The sequence below is a fragment of the Aotus nancymaae genome, unplaced genomic scaffold (assembly GCF_030222135.1).
Source record: "Aotus nancymaae isolate 86718 unplaced genomic scaffold, 86718_ANA_hifiasm-v0.15.2.pri h1tg000057l, whole genome shotgun sequence".
Lineage (NCBI taxonomy): Eukaryota > Metazoa > Chordata > Mammalia > Primates > Aotidae > Aotus > Aotus nancymaae.
The window spans coordinates 54,042,932-54,058,827 of record NW_026988471.1 but is presented as its reverse complement, the minus strand read 5'-3'; the positions used below and the strand labels follow the sequence as shown (position 1 = coordinate 54,058,827).

The 15,896-nt window shown below is 36.8% G+C and overlaps 1 protein-coding gene across 10 annotated transcripts in view; it reads left to right on the top strand.

Annotated features, from left to right (window-relative positions):
* CLHC1 (clathrin heavy chain linker domain containing 1) overlaps positions 1–15,896 on the top strand; it is a 68,471-nt gene that overhangs the window by 17,364 nt on the left and 35,211 nt on the right. For 5 of the 10 annotated variants that reach the window (XM_012477151.2, XM_012477152.2, XM_064364100.1 and 2 more), the window contains 5 exons: positions 330–463; positions 3,321–3,522; positions 3,638–3,750; positions 4,114–4,219; positions 6,266–6,372. In XM_012477151.2, coding sequence (XP_012332574.2) covers positions 330–463; positions 3,321–3,522; positions 3,638–3,750; positions 4,114–4,219; positions 6,266–6,372 — 662 coding nt within the window. The remainder of the gene's footprint in view (positions 1–329; positions 464–3,320; positions 3,523–3,637; positions 3,751–4,113; positions 4,220–6,265; positions 6,373–15,896) is intronic. The other 5 variants (XM_064364103.1, XM_064364104.1, XM_064364107.1 and 2 more) reach the window with 5 other exon arrangements.

The following is a 15,896-nucleotide window of genomic DNA, read 5'->3' as shown; positions in this document are numbered from 1 at the left end:
TTGCCACATCAAAGTAATATAATTACTTAATAATTTTTAAATTAGAAAAGTAATTTTCTACTAAAGAGAATAGATAGATAGCATTTTGTGGTCATATTATTATGATTAGCATGAATTTCCAATACGGTTCAGAATCATAGTATGAGATTTTATTGATGCTCAGAAAGAAAATTGTTCCTCATTTGTGAGGCTAGGTAACTTTTTCAGGGCATTGCACCTAGTCTATAATGCTTCAAAATAATGTAATGATTTAACCTGTTTTACTTTAGATTTTGTGGTTCAAGAATCAAGTTAGTTGAAAGACATAATGAAGGCTTTCTGTTTTCTAGAATGAGGATTATTGAAAATAATTCCTCAAAGATTCAATCTCAAATACATGAAATCAAGCAGCATAGGGCAGAGTATGACACAAAAGAAGCAAAATATTGTACTTTCTCCAAAGATCCTTCAAAACCTATTCCAGGTATTGTATTTTCTTTACAATGTTTGAGAGAAATCCTATTTCCAATTTTACCTAAGCCACACATTAATATAAATGTGCATCTGATGTGCGTGCATCTTGAAAATGTGTGTTGTACACATAATTTTAGTCAGGACCCTAGGTGGATTCAAGGGAATGGAAAAACAAACTCTAAAAGTTTGAGTTTAAGTCTGCTGGGTTATATAAAGTGTAATGCAGTGGCTCCTGAAATGTGGTTCCCATTATCAAAGTCAGCATCACCTAAAGACGTCTTAGAAATGCAAATTCATGGGTCCCATCAGATCAGAGACTTAACTGTGTCAGAAACTCGATGGGTGAAGTTCAGCAGTGTCTTAACTAGTCCTTGAGATGTTTTTTTTTCTTTTTCTTTCTTTTTTCTTTTTCTTTTCTTTCTTTTTTTTGAGACCCAATCTCTCTCAGTCACCCAGGCTGGAATGTGGTGGCACAATCTTGCCTCACAGCGACTTCCATCTCCAGGGTTCAAATGACTCTCATGCCTTGGCCTCCTGAGTAGCTGGGATTACAAGCACGGGCCACCACGCCCAGCTAATTTTTGTGTTTTTAGTAGAGATGGGATTTCGCCATGTTGGCCAGACTTGTCTCAAATTCTTGGGCTCTAGCTATCCACCCACCTCAACCTCCCAAAGTGCTAGGATTACAGGCATGAGCTACTATGCCTGGCTGCTTCAGGTTTTTTGGATGCACTTTAAAGTTTGAGAACCCCTGGTGTAATATAAGAAAACTGTAGTGTATTAAGTTCTGGTGGATGTTGTTGATTCATGTTGATGTCAGTATTCTCTGCTTCCACATCTTCAGTATAATACTGTTACCACATTTTAAGAAATTGTAGTATGTCCTGGAATTCATCTAGGATAGTGAGAGGTTTTTACAATGAATGGATAGAGGAATTACAAATATTCATCTGGGAAAAAGAAAGATTTTGAGAATAGATAATGGTATTCCAAACTTTTAAAGATTTTGGCTAGTGTTTATTCTGAGGCAGGATTAATAGGTAGAAATTTTAGGAAGCCAGATTTGGTCTCAGTGGAAGAAGCTATGTTCTGAAGTAATGAGCTATGCTATGCAAGAGGATTTCAACTGAGGTTGAATAATCATCTTGTGTTTCATAAAAGTAGGGACTAGATTCACTTTCTTTTTTTTTTTTTTTTTTTTTTGAGATGGAGTCTCACTCTGTTGCCCAGGCTGGAGTGCAACGGCATGATCTCAGCTCACTGCAACCTCTGCCTCCTGAGTTCAAACAATTCTTCTGCCTCAGCCTCCCAAGTAGCTGGGATTACAGGTGCCCACCATCATACCTGGCTAATTTTTGTATTTTTAGTAGAGATAGGGTTTCACCATATTGGCCAGGCGGTTTTCAAACTCCTGATCTTGGGATCCTCCCTCCTTGGCCTTCCAAAGTGCTGGGATTACAGGCATGAGCCACTGCGCCTGGCCTAGATTCACTTTCAAATATAAAATTGTGACTAGCAAATGACAAATAAGATACATATTAATAAGTACAGTATAACTAACAAATTGACTAAGTGCTGAGAAGATTGAGGGTAAGGGACTGGTTAAAATCAAGTAGCATCAATCCAGGAAAGTTTTTGGAGGAGGAGTATTTTGTGGTATGTCCTAAAGTCAACAGTTGGCCCAAATGAGAAAGGAAGATGTTTAGGGATGGACACAGTGGCTCACACCTGTAATCCTAGCGCTTTGGGATGCTGAGTTGAGAGGATCTCTTGAACCCAGGAGTTTGAGATCAACCTGGACAGACACTGTAAGAGCCTCTCTCTCTCTATGTTTTTTTTTTTAAAGAAGGCATTTGAAGAGAGAGAGAGAGAGAGAGTTATGAATAATAAGTAGAGGGGACAGTGAGAGAGAGAGAGGACTGAAGCTTTGGATGGCATTTACATTTTGTGTTGGGAATAATAAACTGATTACTCTGAGGTTAGCTATAATAGAGTAATGGGAGATTTGTTTAGAGAGAAATCTGTTGACAAATCCTGAATTGTTAGGCAGAAGCTCTTGGTGTTATTGAGTTACAGTGATATTTAGGGGTCTTCAGGCTGTGTTAATGAATCACTAAAAAAATTGTTTTGAGATGCTAAGGTTTGTGTGTTCTCAGACAGTCTTCACTGAATCTTCATTGACAATCTTTAAAACAGCTAACCTGAGGCCGGGTGTGGTGGCTCACGTCTGTAATCCCAACACTTTGGGAGGCCAAGGTGGGTGAATCACCTGAGGTCAGGCGTTTGAGACCAGCCTAGCCAACATAGTGAAACCCTGTCTCTATTAAAAATACAAAAATTAGCCAGGCATGGTGGCAGGTGCCTATAGTCCCAGCTACTCGGGAGGCTGAGGCAGGAGAATCACTTAAACCTGGGAGGTGGAGGTTGAAGTGAGCTGAGATCGCACAACTGCACTCCAGCCTGGGAGACAGAGCGAGACTCCAACTCAAAAAAAATAAAAATAAATAAATAAATAAATAAACTGCTAGCCTGGCCTGGCACAGTGGCTCACACCTATAATCCCAGCACTTTGGGAGGCTGAAGTGGGCAGATTGCTTGAGCCCAGGAGTTTAAGACTAGCCTGGGCAACATAGCAAGACCCTGTCTCTATACAGTCAATCAATCAATCAGTCCGTCAACCAACCAACCAACCTGCTAGCCATTTACAAGTTTATGCTAATTTTACATATGTTCAGTAAGCTGCAAGTACATACTATGGTTTCTAAATGGTTTCTTAACACAGTGAACTATCTTGCTAAGACTTGCTCTTTGAACACAGGAGTCCAACACATGGCTTGGACTGCTTGATTTGTTCCCTTTTCCCATAGGCATGACTATCCAGGAATCCATCAATCTAGATGCTCTCACTGAATACATGAAACATCTTGAAGATAAATATGCAGAAATGAAACAAGCTATGTTGATAAAATATGTGCCAGCTCAGAGGAAGGCTGATTTAGATGAGGAAATGATTGTGTTAGTAAAACGGCGAGATGTAGCTGAAAATCTGAACAAAAAATTGCAGTTTAGGTATGGAAGTTGATTATATGTTTTTAAAGTTTGGAGCTTTTATTTATATTTATTCTAATATTCCACCATTTGATTTTAGACTCAGTATGTTATTGATTTTTTTTTATCTTTATAGTCATCAAAGACTGCAGATAATTTCACAGGCACTTACTTCATGGATAAAATCTGACATGAGCATCCCATTTCAAGATTTTGTGGAGCAAATTCAGAAAACCAAATGTTTACAAGGTAGATTATCTATAGTTTTAAGTTAGTATGGATAATGGAAGACTTTTTTTTTTCCTCTAGAAAGTTAGAATGGGGTTTTCTTAGGCTGAATTTAAAGAAAGCAAAAACATACTTCAGCTAGTTCTCTGTTACCCTATGGGTTTCTTTTTTCAACAGCTAACAGGTAGTTAGTAAAGAATAGACTTGGTGAGCCAAAGACAGAATGCCTGAAAATGTACCTCAAGATAAAGAGGAAAGGGACAGAGAGGCCACTAAGTTTCAGAAGAGGTTGATGCTGTTAGGAACCATAGCAATAAGTTGCTGGTATTAAACACATGTATGTTTATTATTTTCTATTGATAAGTAACCTTAAATATCTTTCAGTGGCACTTCCAATATTTACAGGTGATCAAGGCATTGTTGAAGAACTAGTGGAAGATGATCCACACAGGGCAAAAGAAGCTGAAATGACACTTCACTACATTGAAAGGCAAATATTTTTAAAGCTTTAATTTTCCCTGTTAAAGTGACCATATTTACTGTTTATTTTGTATTTTGGCTCATCAAAATAAGTCATAGTCTCTAGCTTTCTAGAGACTATGAATTAGAAAACAAACTAGAATTATATTTTTTCATAGATTCTTTGTGAAAAAAATATCAGATTGGGAATCTAGGAGATTTTTCAGAGGAGATAAGAGGATTATAATGTTGATATGTTTTATTTATACAGGTTAAGCATTCCTAATCCAAAAATTTGAGATCTGAAATGCTCCAAAATCTGAAAAATTTTGGGCACTGACACGAGATAGTGATACCTCTGTTTTCTGATGGATCAATGTACACAAACTTTGTTTCATGCACAAACTTATTAGAAGGATTATATAAAATTACCTTCAGGCTATGTGTATATGGTGTATATGAAACATACATTTTGTGTTTAGATTTGGGTCCCATCCCCAAGATACCTCATTATGTATATGTGTATATTCCAAAATATGAAAAAGTCTGAAATCCAACACACTTCGGGTCCCAAACCTTTAGGATAAGGGAAACTCAACCTGTATTTTTCTTACATTTCCTAACTATCAACCTGATGTTACAAAATGTTTTTGAGGCTGTCTTCCTTGCTGAAACCGTATTTGGAGAGGAAAAAAAAATTCCTTCCTGATTCAGATGATTCTAACCAATTCAGTCCTTTCTTTCTCATTATTTCTATCCCATGACTTATTAAGAAGGCGTATTTCTCCCTAATAGTTAAGTTATTATATGTGGTATGTAATAGGAGATTAAAGAGATCTGAGACTATATTCCTTTTTATACTTTGCTTTACTTTTTATCAAATATTTCAAGTATACAGAAAAATACAGAGAGTAACATTAACAAAATGAACACCCATGTGTCAACTGTTTAGCAGCTTTGCAAAAAATTAACATATTGCCATATTTACTTCAGCTCTTTTTATAGAAGTTTGTTGACATCCCGCTGTGTATCATCCCTCCTATCTTCAATGCCTTTTCCCTCCTTTTTTCCCCACATAGCTGCTCCCCTGGTGTTTAACATGCCCTTACATTTTTAAACATTTTTAATATATTGGAAGACTTATTCTTTAAGAGGTTAATTCATAGGCTATGAGGCTTATCTTTAATGAACATATGTAACATTCCTGGTCTTATATGTTGGACAGTTTTTAGCTGTTACTTCAGTTGTTGGTATGGTAAAAAGAGGGGGGTAAAGATAATTTTGGAGAGGGCAAAAAAGCTCGTGTTATTTCCTTGTACTGTAATGCTTCTCTAACAGTTTATGAGAGAAAAACCCTTGTTGAAATAGAAAGTTTTATATATTTTGTTTAATATTACTTTAGTGGGTTTTCCCCAGGGGTTCCACATTCGTTTGCAACACTAAGTAACTTCTGTTTGTCATATTTTTATTAATTGTGAGGTAAGGACTGATTTGAAGATCTTTTGACATAGGAAGAGGAGTAGAGGCTTAAGTTATCTTAACTATTATATTTGCTTCTTGTGTTAATCTTTGATTGGGAGCCTGTTGCCTGGCAGAACAACATAGGCTTCTGAATGCCAAGGACACCTCTTGTTCTCCAATTTGGCAGCTTCTATGTTCAATTAATATTTCCTCGAGGCAGTGTTTCTAAGCAGATTGCCCTTCTTTCCCCTGATACCAGTACTTTTTCATGTGGAGATGATATGAAGGGAAAAAATCTGAGTTAATAATAAATTCAAGTTCTATTCTCTATGGCTCGCTGTTAAGTGCTATAGGATTAAAGTATAGGATCATGTTCAAAGTCAGCTAGCAATTGAGAATTTTATTCTGAGACTTAAAAAAAAAACCAACAGAATATTAGAGAAATATTTCAAAGAACATCTTATAGAGTGAATGATTCTAATTATAGTTTATTAGAATTCCTTTTTGTTTTTCCATATCATTATGCCACTATATTTAGTCTATATTAAACATTTCTAATCCGTTTTTTCTTTTTCTTTGTCTCATTATAATGCATTATAAAATGTGATGGCTATAGATTTAATGAATTAATCGCACTTGGTGAATATGAAAAGGCAGCTAGTTATGCAGCCAACAGTCCTAGAAGAATTCTTCGAAACATTGGTACAGTGAACACGTTTAAGGGTAAGCATTTCTCTCTGAACCTTATATATGCATGCACATTTACTACTTTTTCTCTCATAGAATGGAAAAAGCACTAAACTGGGAGACTAAAGATCTAGGCCCCAGCCCAATCTCTACCATTTACTCAGTTTGCTTAACAGTAATACTAAGGGGTTTGATTAGATTTCCTAAATTGTATTATGAACGATTTTAAGTATATAGAAAAGTATGGAGAAACATTAACACCCATGTACTCACTCTTACGATTTAGTAAATGTTAATGATTTGTCAAATTTGCTCCACATTCCTTTAAAACACAGCTTTCTTGTGGTAAAATTGTCATAATACAACAAATTGTACATATTAAAGTATTTGGTAAGGTTTTTTTGTTTGTTTGTTTGTTTGTTTTTTGAGACAGAGTTTCACTCTTGTTGCCCAGGTTAGAGTTCAGTATGCAATCTTGGCTCACTGCAACCACAACCTCCGTCTCCCAGGTTCAAGCAATTCTCCCAGCCCCGCCTCCCAAGTACCTGGGACTACAGGTGTGTACCACCATGTAGAGATGGTATTTTTAGTAGAGATGGGGTTTCACCATGTTGGCCAGGCTGGTCTTGAACTCCTGACCTCAGGTGATCCTCCTGCTTTGGCTTCCCATAGCGCCTGGCCCAATTTGGTAAGTTTTGACATATGTATACAACCATGAGATTATCACTCAAAAGTTCCCACATGCCCCTCTGTATCCCTCTCTTCTCTTCCCACTACTTCCGAGTTCTCTCACCCTTTTCTCTCCCACAGCCTCTCCTTCCCCTAGTCTGCAGGCAAACACTAGTATGCTTTCAGTCACAATAGATTAGTTTGCATTTTCTAGAGTTTTATGCAAATTGAATCATACAGTAAGTATTCTTTTTGACTGACTTCTTGTACTCAGCATAATTATTTTGAAATTTATGTTGTTGGATCTATCCAGTAGTTCATTTCTTTTTATTGATAAGTAGTATCCCATTGTCTGAATACGAGTCCTTTATCAGATATATGCCTCTGACTGGTCCAGTTGTTCCAGGACAATTCATTAAGAAGATTTTCTTTACTGAATTGCCTTTGTATCATTGTTGAAAATCAGTTGTCCATATATGTGTGGGTCATTTCTGTTTCATTGATCTATTCATTTGTCTGGATAGAAATACCACACTGTCTTGAATAAACACACACACACACACACACAGTAGCTCGAACCTGTAATCCCAGCACTTTGGAAGGGGTGTGTGTGTGCATGTGTGTGTGTGTGTGTGTGTGTGTAAATATTAGCTTTATATTAAGTCTTGAAATCAGATAGTGTGAATCTTCAAATGCTATTCTTTATCGAATTTGATTTGGCTATTCTAGAGCTTTTGTATTTCTGTACAGTTTTTTTTTTTTTGAGACAGAATCTCACTCTGTCACCCAGGCTGGAGTGCAGTGGCACTATCCCAGCTTACTACAACCTCCACCTCCCGGGTTCAAGCGATTTATCTGCCTCAGCCTCCTAAGTAGCTGGGATTACAAGTGCACACCACCATGCCCAGCTAATTTTGTATTTTTAGTAGAGATGGGTTTTACCATGTTAACCAGGCTGGTCTCGCGATCTCTGCCTACCTTGGCTTCCCAAAGTGCTGGAATTACAGGCGTGAACCACCGCACCTGGCCATTTCTGTACACATTTTTAGAGTCAGCTTTTCAATTTCTACAAAATAGCCTGCTAGAAATGGGATTGCATTGAATTTATAGATCAATCTGGAGAGAAAAGACACTGAATAGTATTGGATCTTCTGACCCAATCAACCCACGAAAATGGTATATCTCTCCATTTATTTATGTCTTCTAAATTTTCTCTCAGAAATATTTTGTAGTTTGATTGTTCAGGTCTGCACATCTTTTGTAAGATTTATCCTTAAGTGGTTCATATTTTCTTTTCTTTTTTTTTTTTTGAGATGGAGTCTCACTGTCACCCAGGCTGCAGTGCAGTGTTGCAATCCCAGATCACTGCAACCTCCACCTCTCAGGTTCAAGTGATTCTCCTGCCTTAGCCTCCCCGGTAGCTGGGATTACAGGTGCACACCACCATGCCCAGCTAAATTTGTATTTTTAATAGAGACGGGGTTTCACCATGTTAACCAGGCTGGTCTCGAACTCCTGACCTCAGGTGATCCACCCACCTCGGCCTCCCAAAGTTCTGGGATTACAGGTGTGAGCTACTGTGCCTGGCCATTTTTTTTTTTTTTTTTTTTTTTTTCTTTAGATGGAGTCTTGTTCTGTCACCCAGGGAGTGCAGTGGTGTACAGTGGCTTTCAGTTCTCTTTTATGGCTGAGTAGTATTCTGTGGAGAGAGAGAGAGAGAGAGAGAGAGAGAGAGAGAGAGAGAGAGTGAGTGTGTGTGTGTGTGTGTGTGTGTGTGTGTATGTATTTTCTTTTTTTTTTTTTTTTTTTTTTTTTTTTTTTTTTTTTTTAGGCGGAGTTTCGCTCGTTACCCAGGCTGGAGTGCAATGGCGCGATCACGGCTCACCGCAACCTCCGCCTCCTAGGTTCAGGCAATTCTCCTGCCTCAGTCTCCTGAGTAGCTGGGATTACAGGCACGCGCCACCATGCCCAGCTAATTTTTTGTATTAGTAGAGACGGGGTTTCACCATGTTGACCAGGACGGTCTCGATCTCTTGACCTCGTGATCCACCCGTCTTGGCCTCCCAAAGTGCTGGGATTACAGGCTTGAGCCACCGCACCCGGCCGTATGTATTTTCTTTATCCAGTCATCCCTTGATGGACACAGGTTGATTCTCTGACTTTGCTATTGTGAATAGTACTGTGATAAACATAATGAGTGCAGGTGTCTTTTTCATATAATGGTTTCTTTTCCTTTGGGTAGATACCCAATAGTGGGATTGCTGGATTGAATGGTAGTTCTATTTTTAGGTCGTTGAGAAATTTCCATACTGTATTCCATAAAGATTGTACTAATTTACATTTCCACCAAAAATGTATAAGCGTTCCCTTTTCTCCACATCCCTTCTAACATCTGTTGCTTTTTGACTTTTTATTAGTAGCCATTCTGATTGGTGTAAGATGGTATCTCATTGCGGTTTTGTAGTTCTCTGCTTTGTAGATTTCCCTGCTTTGGGAAGTATGGCCATAACAATTTAACTATTTTTTTTAGCCCATTAAACAGCCCCACTTCCCCCAACCCAAGTCTTCTACTACCCTTCACAGCCTCTGGTAACCATCCTTCTACTATGTTCATGAGTTCAATTGTTTTTATTTTTAACTCCACAAATAAATGAGAACATGTGAAGTTTGTCTTTCAGTGCCTGGCTTATTTCACTTAACATTATGACCTTCATTTCCATCCATGTTGCTGCAAATGATAGGATCTCATTCTTTTTTATGACTGAATAGTACTCCATTGCCTATAAGTACCACATTTTCTTTATCCATTTGTCCATTGATAGACACTTAGGTTGCTTCCAAATCTTGGCTATTGTGAATAGCGCTGCATTAATCATAGGATTGTTAATCATATGGTATGATCATAGGATTGCTGAATTTTTAGTTTTGTGAGGAACCTTCAAATTGTTTTCCATAATGATTGTACTAATTTACATTCCCACCAACTCTTGTACACTTACAAGGGTTCCCTTTTATTCACATCCTTGCCAGCATTTCTTATTGCCTGACTCTTGGATAAAAGCTGTTTTAACTGGGCTGACGTGATATTTCATTGTAGTTTTGATTTGCATGTCTCTAATGATCAGTTATGTTGAGCACCTTTTCATATGCCTGTTTACCATTTGTATGTCTTCTTTGGAGAAATGTCTATTCAAATCTTTTGCCCATTTTTAATCAGATTATTAGATCTTTTTCCTATGAAGTTGGTTTGAGCTCCTTATGTATTCTGGTTATTAATTCCTTGTTAGATGGGTAATTTGAAAATATTTTCTCCCATTCTGTGAGTTGTCTCTTTACTTTGTGATTTATCCTTTCTGTGCAGAAGCTTTTTACCTTGATGTGATCCTATTTGTCCATTTTTTTCTTCGATTGTCTGTGCTTGTGGGATATTATGCAGGAAATTTTTGCCTAGACCGATGTCTTGGAGAATTTCCCCAATGTTTTCTTGCAGTTGTTTCATAGTTTGAGATATTAAATATTTAATCCATTTTGGTTTGATTTTTATATGACAAGAGATAGGGGTCTAGTTTCATTCTTCTGCATATGGATATCCAGTTTTCCCCACACCATTTACTGAAGAGACTGTCTTTTCCCCAGTGTATGTTCTTGGCACCTTTGTCAAAAGTGAGTTCGTTATAGGTGCGTGGATTTGTTTCTGAGTTCTTTATTCTGTTCCATTGGTCTATGCCTCTGTTTTTAGTCCATTACCATGCTGTTTTGATTGCTATAGCTCTGTAGTATAATTTGAAGTTAGATAATGTGATTTCTCCAGTTTTATTCCTTTTGCTCTGGATGGTTTTGGCTATTCTGGGTCTTTTGTGTTTGCAACCAGACTGGCCAACATGGTCAAACCCTGTCTCTACTAATAATACAAAAAAATAGTATTTATATGGAATCACCATGTCCACATGGTGATTCCATATAAATTTGGGGGTTGTTTCTTCTATTTTTGTGAAGAACTTCATGGCATTTTGGTAGGGATTGCATTAAATCTGTAGATTGCTTTGGGTGGTATAGACATTTTAGCGGTACTGATCTTCTAATCCATGAACATGGAATATCTTTCCATTTTTTGTGTGTCCTCTTCAGTTTCTTTCATCAGTGTTTTCTAGTTTTAATTATAGATATCATTCAATGCTTTGGTTAATTCTAGGTATTTAATTTAATTTGTGGCTGTTATAGCACAATTGCTTTTTTAAATTTCTTTTTCAGATTGTTGTTGGCATATAGAAGTGCACTGATTTTTATATGTTGATTTTGTATCTTTCAAGTTTACTGAGTTTGTTTATCAGTTCTAATAGTTTTTGTTTTTGTTTTTGTTTTTTTTGAGACAGAGTCTGACTCTGTCACCTAGGCTGGAGTGCAGTGGTGCAATCTCAGCTCACTATAATCTTCGCCTCCTGGGTTCAAGTGATTCTCCTGCCTCAGCCTCCTGAGTAGCTGGGACTACGGGCACACACCACCATGCCCAGCTAATTTTTTTTTGTTGTTAGTAGAGACATGGTTTTGCCATGTTGGCTAGTCTGGTCTCGAATTCCTGATGTCAGGTGATCTGCCTGCCTTGACCTCCCAACGTGCTGGGATCCCCAGGTATTTTTACGGTTTTTACCATGAAGAATGTTGAATTTTATTAAATGCTTTTTTCAGCATCAGTTGAAATGATCGTATAGTTTTTGTCCTTTATTCTGTTGATACATGATATATGACATTGATTCATTTGTGTATGTAGAACAATCCTTGCATCCCCAGGATAAATCCCACTTGGTCATGATGCATGTTCTTTTTAATGTGTTGCTGGATTTAGTTTGCTAGTATTTTGTTGATGATTTTTGCATCAATGTTTATCAGAATTATTGACATGTAGTTTTCTTTTTTTGATGTGTCTTTTTCTGGTTTTGGTATCAAGGCAATACTGACCTTGTAGGATGAATTTAGAAGTATTCCCTCTGCCTCTATTTTTTGGAATAGCTTGAGTAGGATTGGTATTAGTTCTTCTTTACATGTTTGGTAGTCAGCGGCAAAGCCATCAGGTCCTGGGCTTTTCTTTTCTGAGAGACTTTATATTATGGCTTCAGTCTTATTACTTATTATTGGTCTGTTCAGGTTTTGGATTTCTTCATGATTTAATATTGTTAGGTTGTATGTGTCTAAGAATTTATTCATTTCTTCTAGGTTTTCCAATATATTGGCATCTAGTTGCTCATAGTAACTATATGAATTTCTGTGGTATCAGTTGTAATGTCTCCTTTTCATCTTTGATTTTATTTATTTGGTCTTCTCTCTTTTTTTCTTACTTAGTGTGGCTAAGGATTTGTCAATTTTATTTTTTTAAAACATTATTGATTTTTAAAATTATTTTCTTCATTTCAATTTCATTTATTTCTGCTCTGGTCTTTATTGTTTCTTTTCTTCTAGTAATTTTGGGTTTGGTTTACTCTTGCTTTTCTAGTTGTTTAAGATGCATCATTAGGGTACTTATTTGAAGTTTCTTTTTTTTTTTTTTTGGTGTAAGCACTTATAGCTATAAACTTTTTTCTTAGTATTGCTTTTATTGTTATTCCATAGGTTTTGGTATGTTGTATTTCCATTATTGTTTGTTTCAAAAAATCTAAATTTTCGTCTTAATCTCTTCATTGAGCCACTGATTATTCAGGAGCATGTTGTCTAATTTCCATATTCATATAGTTCCCGACATTTCTCTTATTATTGATTTCTAGTTTTATTTCATTGTGATCAGAAAATATGCTTGATATTATTTCAGTTTTTTAATGTTTTAATACTTGCTTCATGGCCTAACATATGGTCTTTCCTTGAGAATGATCCATGTGCTGAGAAGAATGTGTATTCTGCAACTGTTGGGTGAAATGTTCTGTAAATATCTGTCAGGTACATTTTGTCTGTAGTGCAGATTAAGTCTGATTATTCTATGTTGATTTCCTGCCTGGATGATCTGTCCAATGTTGAAAGTCAGGGTGTTGAAGTCTCCAACTATTATTGTATTGGGGTCTATTTCCCTCTTTAATTCTAATAATATTTGCTTTATGTAGCTGGGTGCTTTGGTGTTAGTGGCATATATATTTACAATTGTTATGTCCTCTTGTTGAATTGAACCCTTTATCATTATATAATGACTTTCTCATTTTTTTCTTTTTTTTTTTTAGTTCTCTTTTTGTTTTCTTTTTTTTTTTTTTTTTAGTTCATGGCAGGACAATATATCATTATGTAATGATTTTCTTTGTCTCTTTTTATAGTTTTTGTCTTGAAATCTATTTTGTCTACTCCTACTCTTTTTTGGTTTCCATTTGCATGGAATATCTTTTAATATCCCTTTATTTTCCAGCTATATGCATCTTTAAAGATGAAGTGTTTCTTGTAGGCAACAGATCATTGAGCCTTATTTTTTATCCATTCAACCACTCTTTAAAAAAAAAAAAAAAGACAATCTTTTTCTGTCACCCAGACTTTAGTGCAGGGGTATGAGCACAGTGTACTGCAGTCTCAACCTCCTGGACTCAAGTGATCCTACCATCTCACCCTCTCCAGTAGCTGGGACCACAGGCATGCACCACCACGCTTGGCTAATTTTTATATTTTTTGTGGAGACAGTCTCGCCATGTTGCCTGGGCTGGTCTTGAACTCTTGGGTTCAGGTGATCTTCCTGCCTTGGCCTCCCAAGTGCTGACATTACAGTTGTGAGCCACTGTGCCTGGCCTACTCTATGTCTTTTGATTAGAAAGTTTAGTCTGTTAACATTCAGTGATACTCTTAAGTAAGGACTCACTCCTGCCATGTTGTTATTTTGTGGTTGTTTTGTGGTCTTCTCTTCCTTCTTTCCTTCCTTCCTGTCTTTCTTTTAGTAAAGATGATTTTCTCTGGTGGTATGTTTGAATTTCTTGCTTTTTGTTTTTTGCGTGTCCATTGTATGTTTTTTGATTTGAGGTTATCATGAGACCTGCAAATGAAATCTTATAACCCATTATTTTAAACTGATGACAACTTAACACTGATTGCATAAACAAACAAAAACCTAACAAAGAAGCAAAGAGAAAACTAATAAAAACTTGACACTTTAACTTTGTCCTCTCGCTTTTTAATTTTTTGTTGTTTCTATTTATATCTTGTGCTGTAAATTTCTTGAAAAGTTTTTGTAAGTAATTCTTTTTGATCAGTTCATCCTTTAGCCTTTCTTCTTAAGGTATGAATAATTTACACACCACAATTACAGTGTTATAAGACTGTCTTTTTTGTGTGAACTTACTATTACCAGTGAATTTTGTATATTTAGTAATTTCTTATTGCTCATTGATATCCTTTTCTTTCTGGTTGAAGTACTCCCCTCAGCATTTCTTAAGGGAGAAGTATGATGTTGATGAAATCCCTCAACTTGTTTATCTGTGAAAGTCTTTATTTCTTTCATGTTTGAAAGATATTTTTGCCAGACATATTATTCTAGGGTAAACTTTTTTTTCTTCAACACATTAAATATGTCCTGCCACTCTCTCCTGGCCTGTGAGGTTTCCACTAAAATGTCTGCTGCCAGACATATTGGAACTCCATTGTATGTCATTTGTTTTCTCTTGGTGCTTTTAGGATCTTTTCTTTATCCTTGACCTTTGGGAGTTTGATTATTAAATGCCTTGAGGTACTCTTCTTTGGGTTAAATCTGCTTGGTGTTCTATAACCTTCTTGTACTTGAATATTGATAACTTTCTCTAGGTTTGGAAAGTTCTCTGGCATTATCTCTTTTGTTTGTTTTGGTTTTTTGAGACTGAATTACTCTCTGTCACCCAGGCTCAAGTGCAGTGGTGCGATCTTGGCTCACTGCAACCTCCACCTCCTGGGTTCAAATGATTCTCCTGCCTCAGCCTCCAGAATAGCTGAAACAACAGGTGCACCACCACACCCAACTAATTTTTGTATTTTTCAGTAGAGACATGGTTTTGCCTTGTTGGCCAGGCTGGTCTCAAACTCCTGACCTCAAGTGATCTGCCCTCCTTGGCCTTCCAAAGTGTTGGGATTACAGGTGTGAGCCACCACACCCGGCCAGGTATTATCCCTTTGAATAAACTTTCTACCCCATCTCTCTCTTTCTACCTCCTCTTTAAGACCAATAACTCTTTGATATGCACTTTTGAGGTTATTTTCTAGATCTTAAAGGTGTGCTTTATTATTTTTTATTCTTTTTTTCTTTTGTCTCCTCTCACTGTGTTATTTTCAGATAGTCTGGCATCAAGATCACTAATCTTCTGCTTGATTAATTCTGCTGCTAAGAGACTTTGATGTATTCTTCAGCATGTCAGTTGCATTTTTCAACTCCAGAATTTATGCTTGACTCTTTTTAATTATTTCAGTCTCTTTGTTAAATTTCTCTGATATGATTCTGGATTCCTTCTCTGTGTTATCTTAAATTTTGTTGAGTTTTCTTGAAACAGCTATTTTGAATTATCTGCCTGAAAGGTCACATATCTTTGTCCTTCTGGGATTGGTTCCTGGTACCTTATTTAGTTTGTTTGGTGAGGCCATGTTTTCCTGGTTGGTCTTGATGCTTGTGGATGTTTATCTGTGTCTAGGCATTGAAGAGTTAGATATTTATTGTAGTCTTCACAGTCTGGGCTTGTTTGTACCTGTCCTTTTTGGGAAGGCTTTGCAGATATTCAAGGAGATTTGGGTGTTGTGGTCTAAGTTTTTTGTTACTGAAACCATTATCTGCATTGGGGGCACTCCAAACCTACTAATGTTGTGTTTTTTGCAGACTTATAGAGGTACCACCTTTGTGGTTTTAGATAAGATCCAGAAGCATTCTCTGGATTGCCAGGTAGAGACTCTTGTTCTCTTCCATTCTTTCTTCTCCA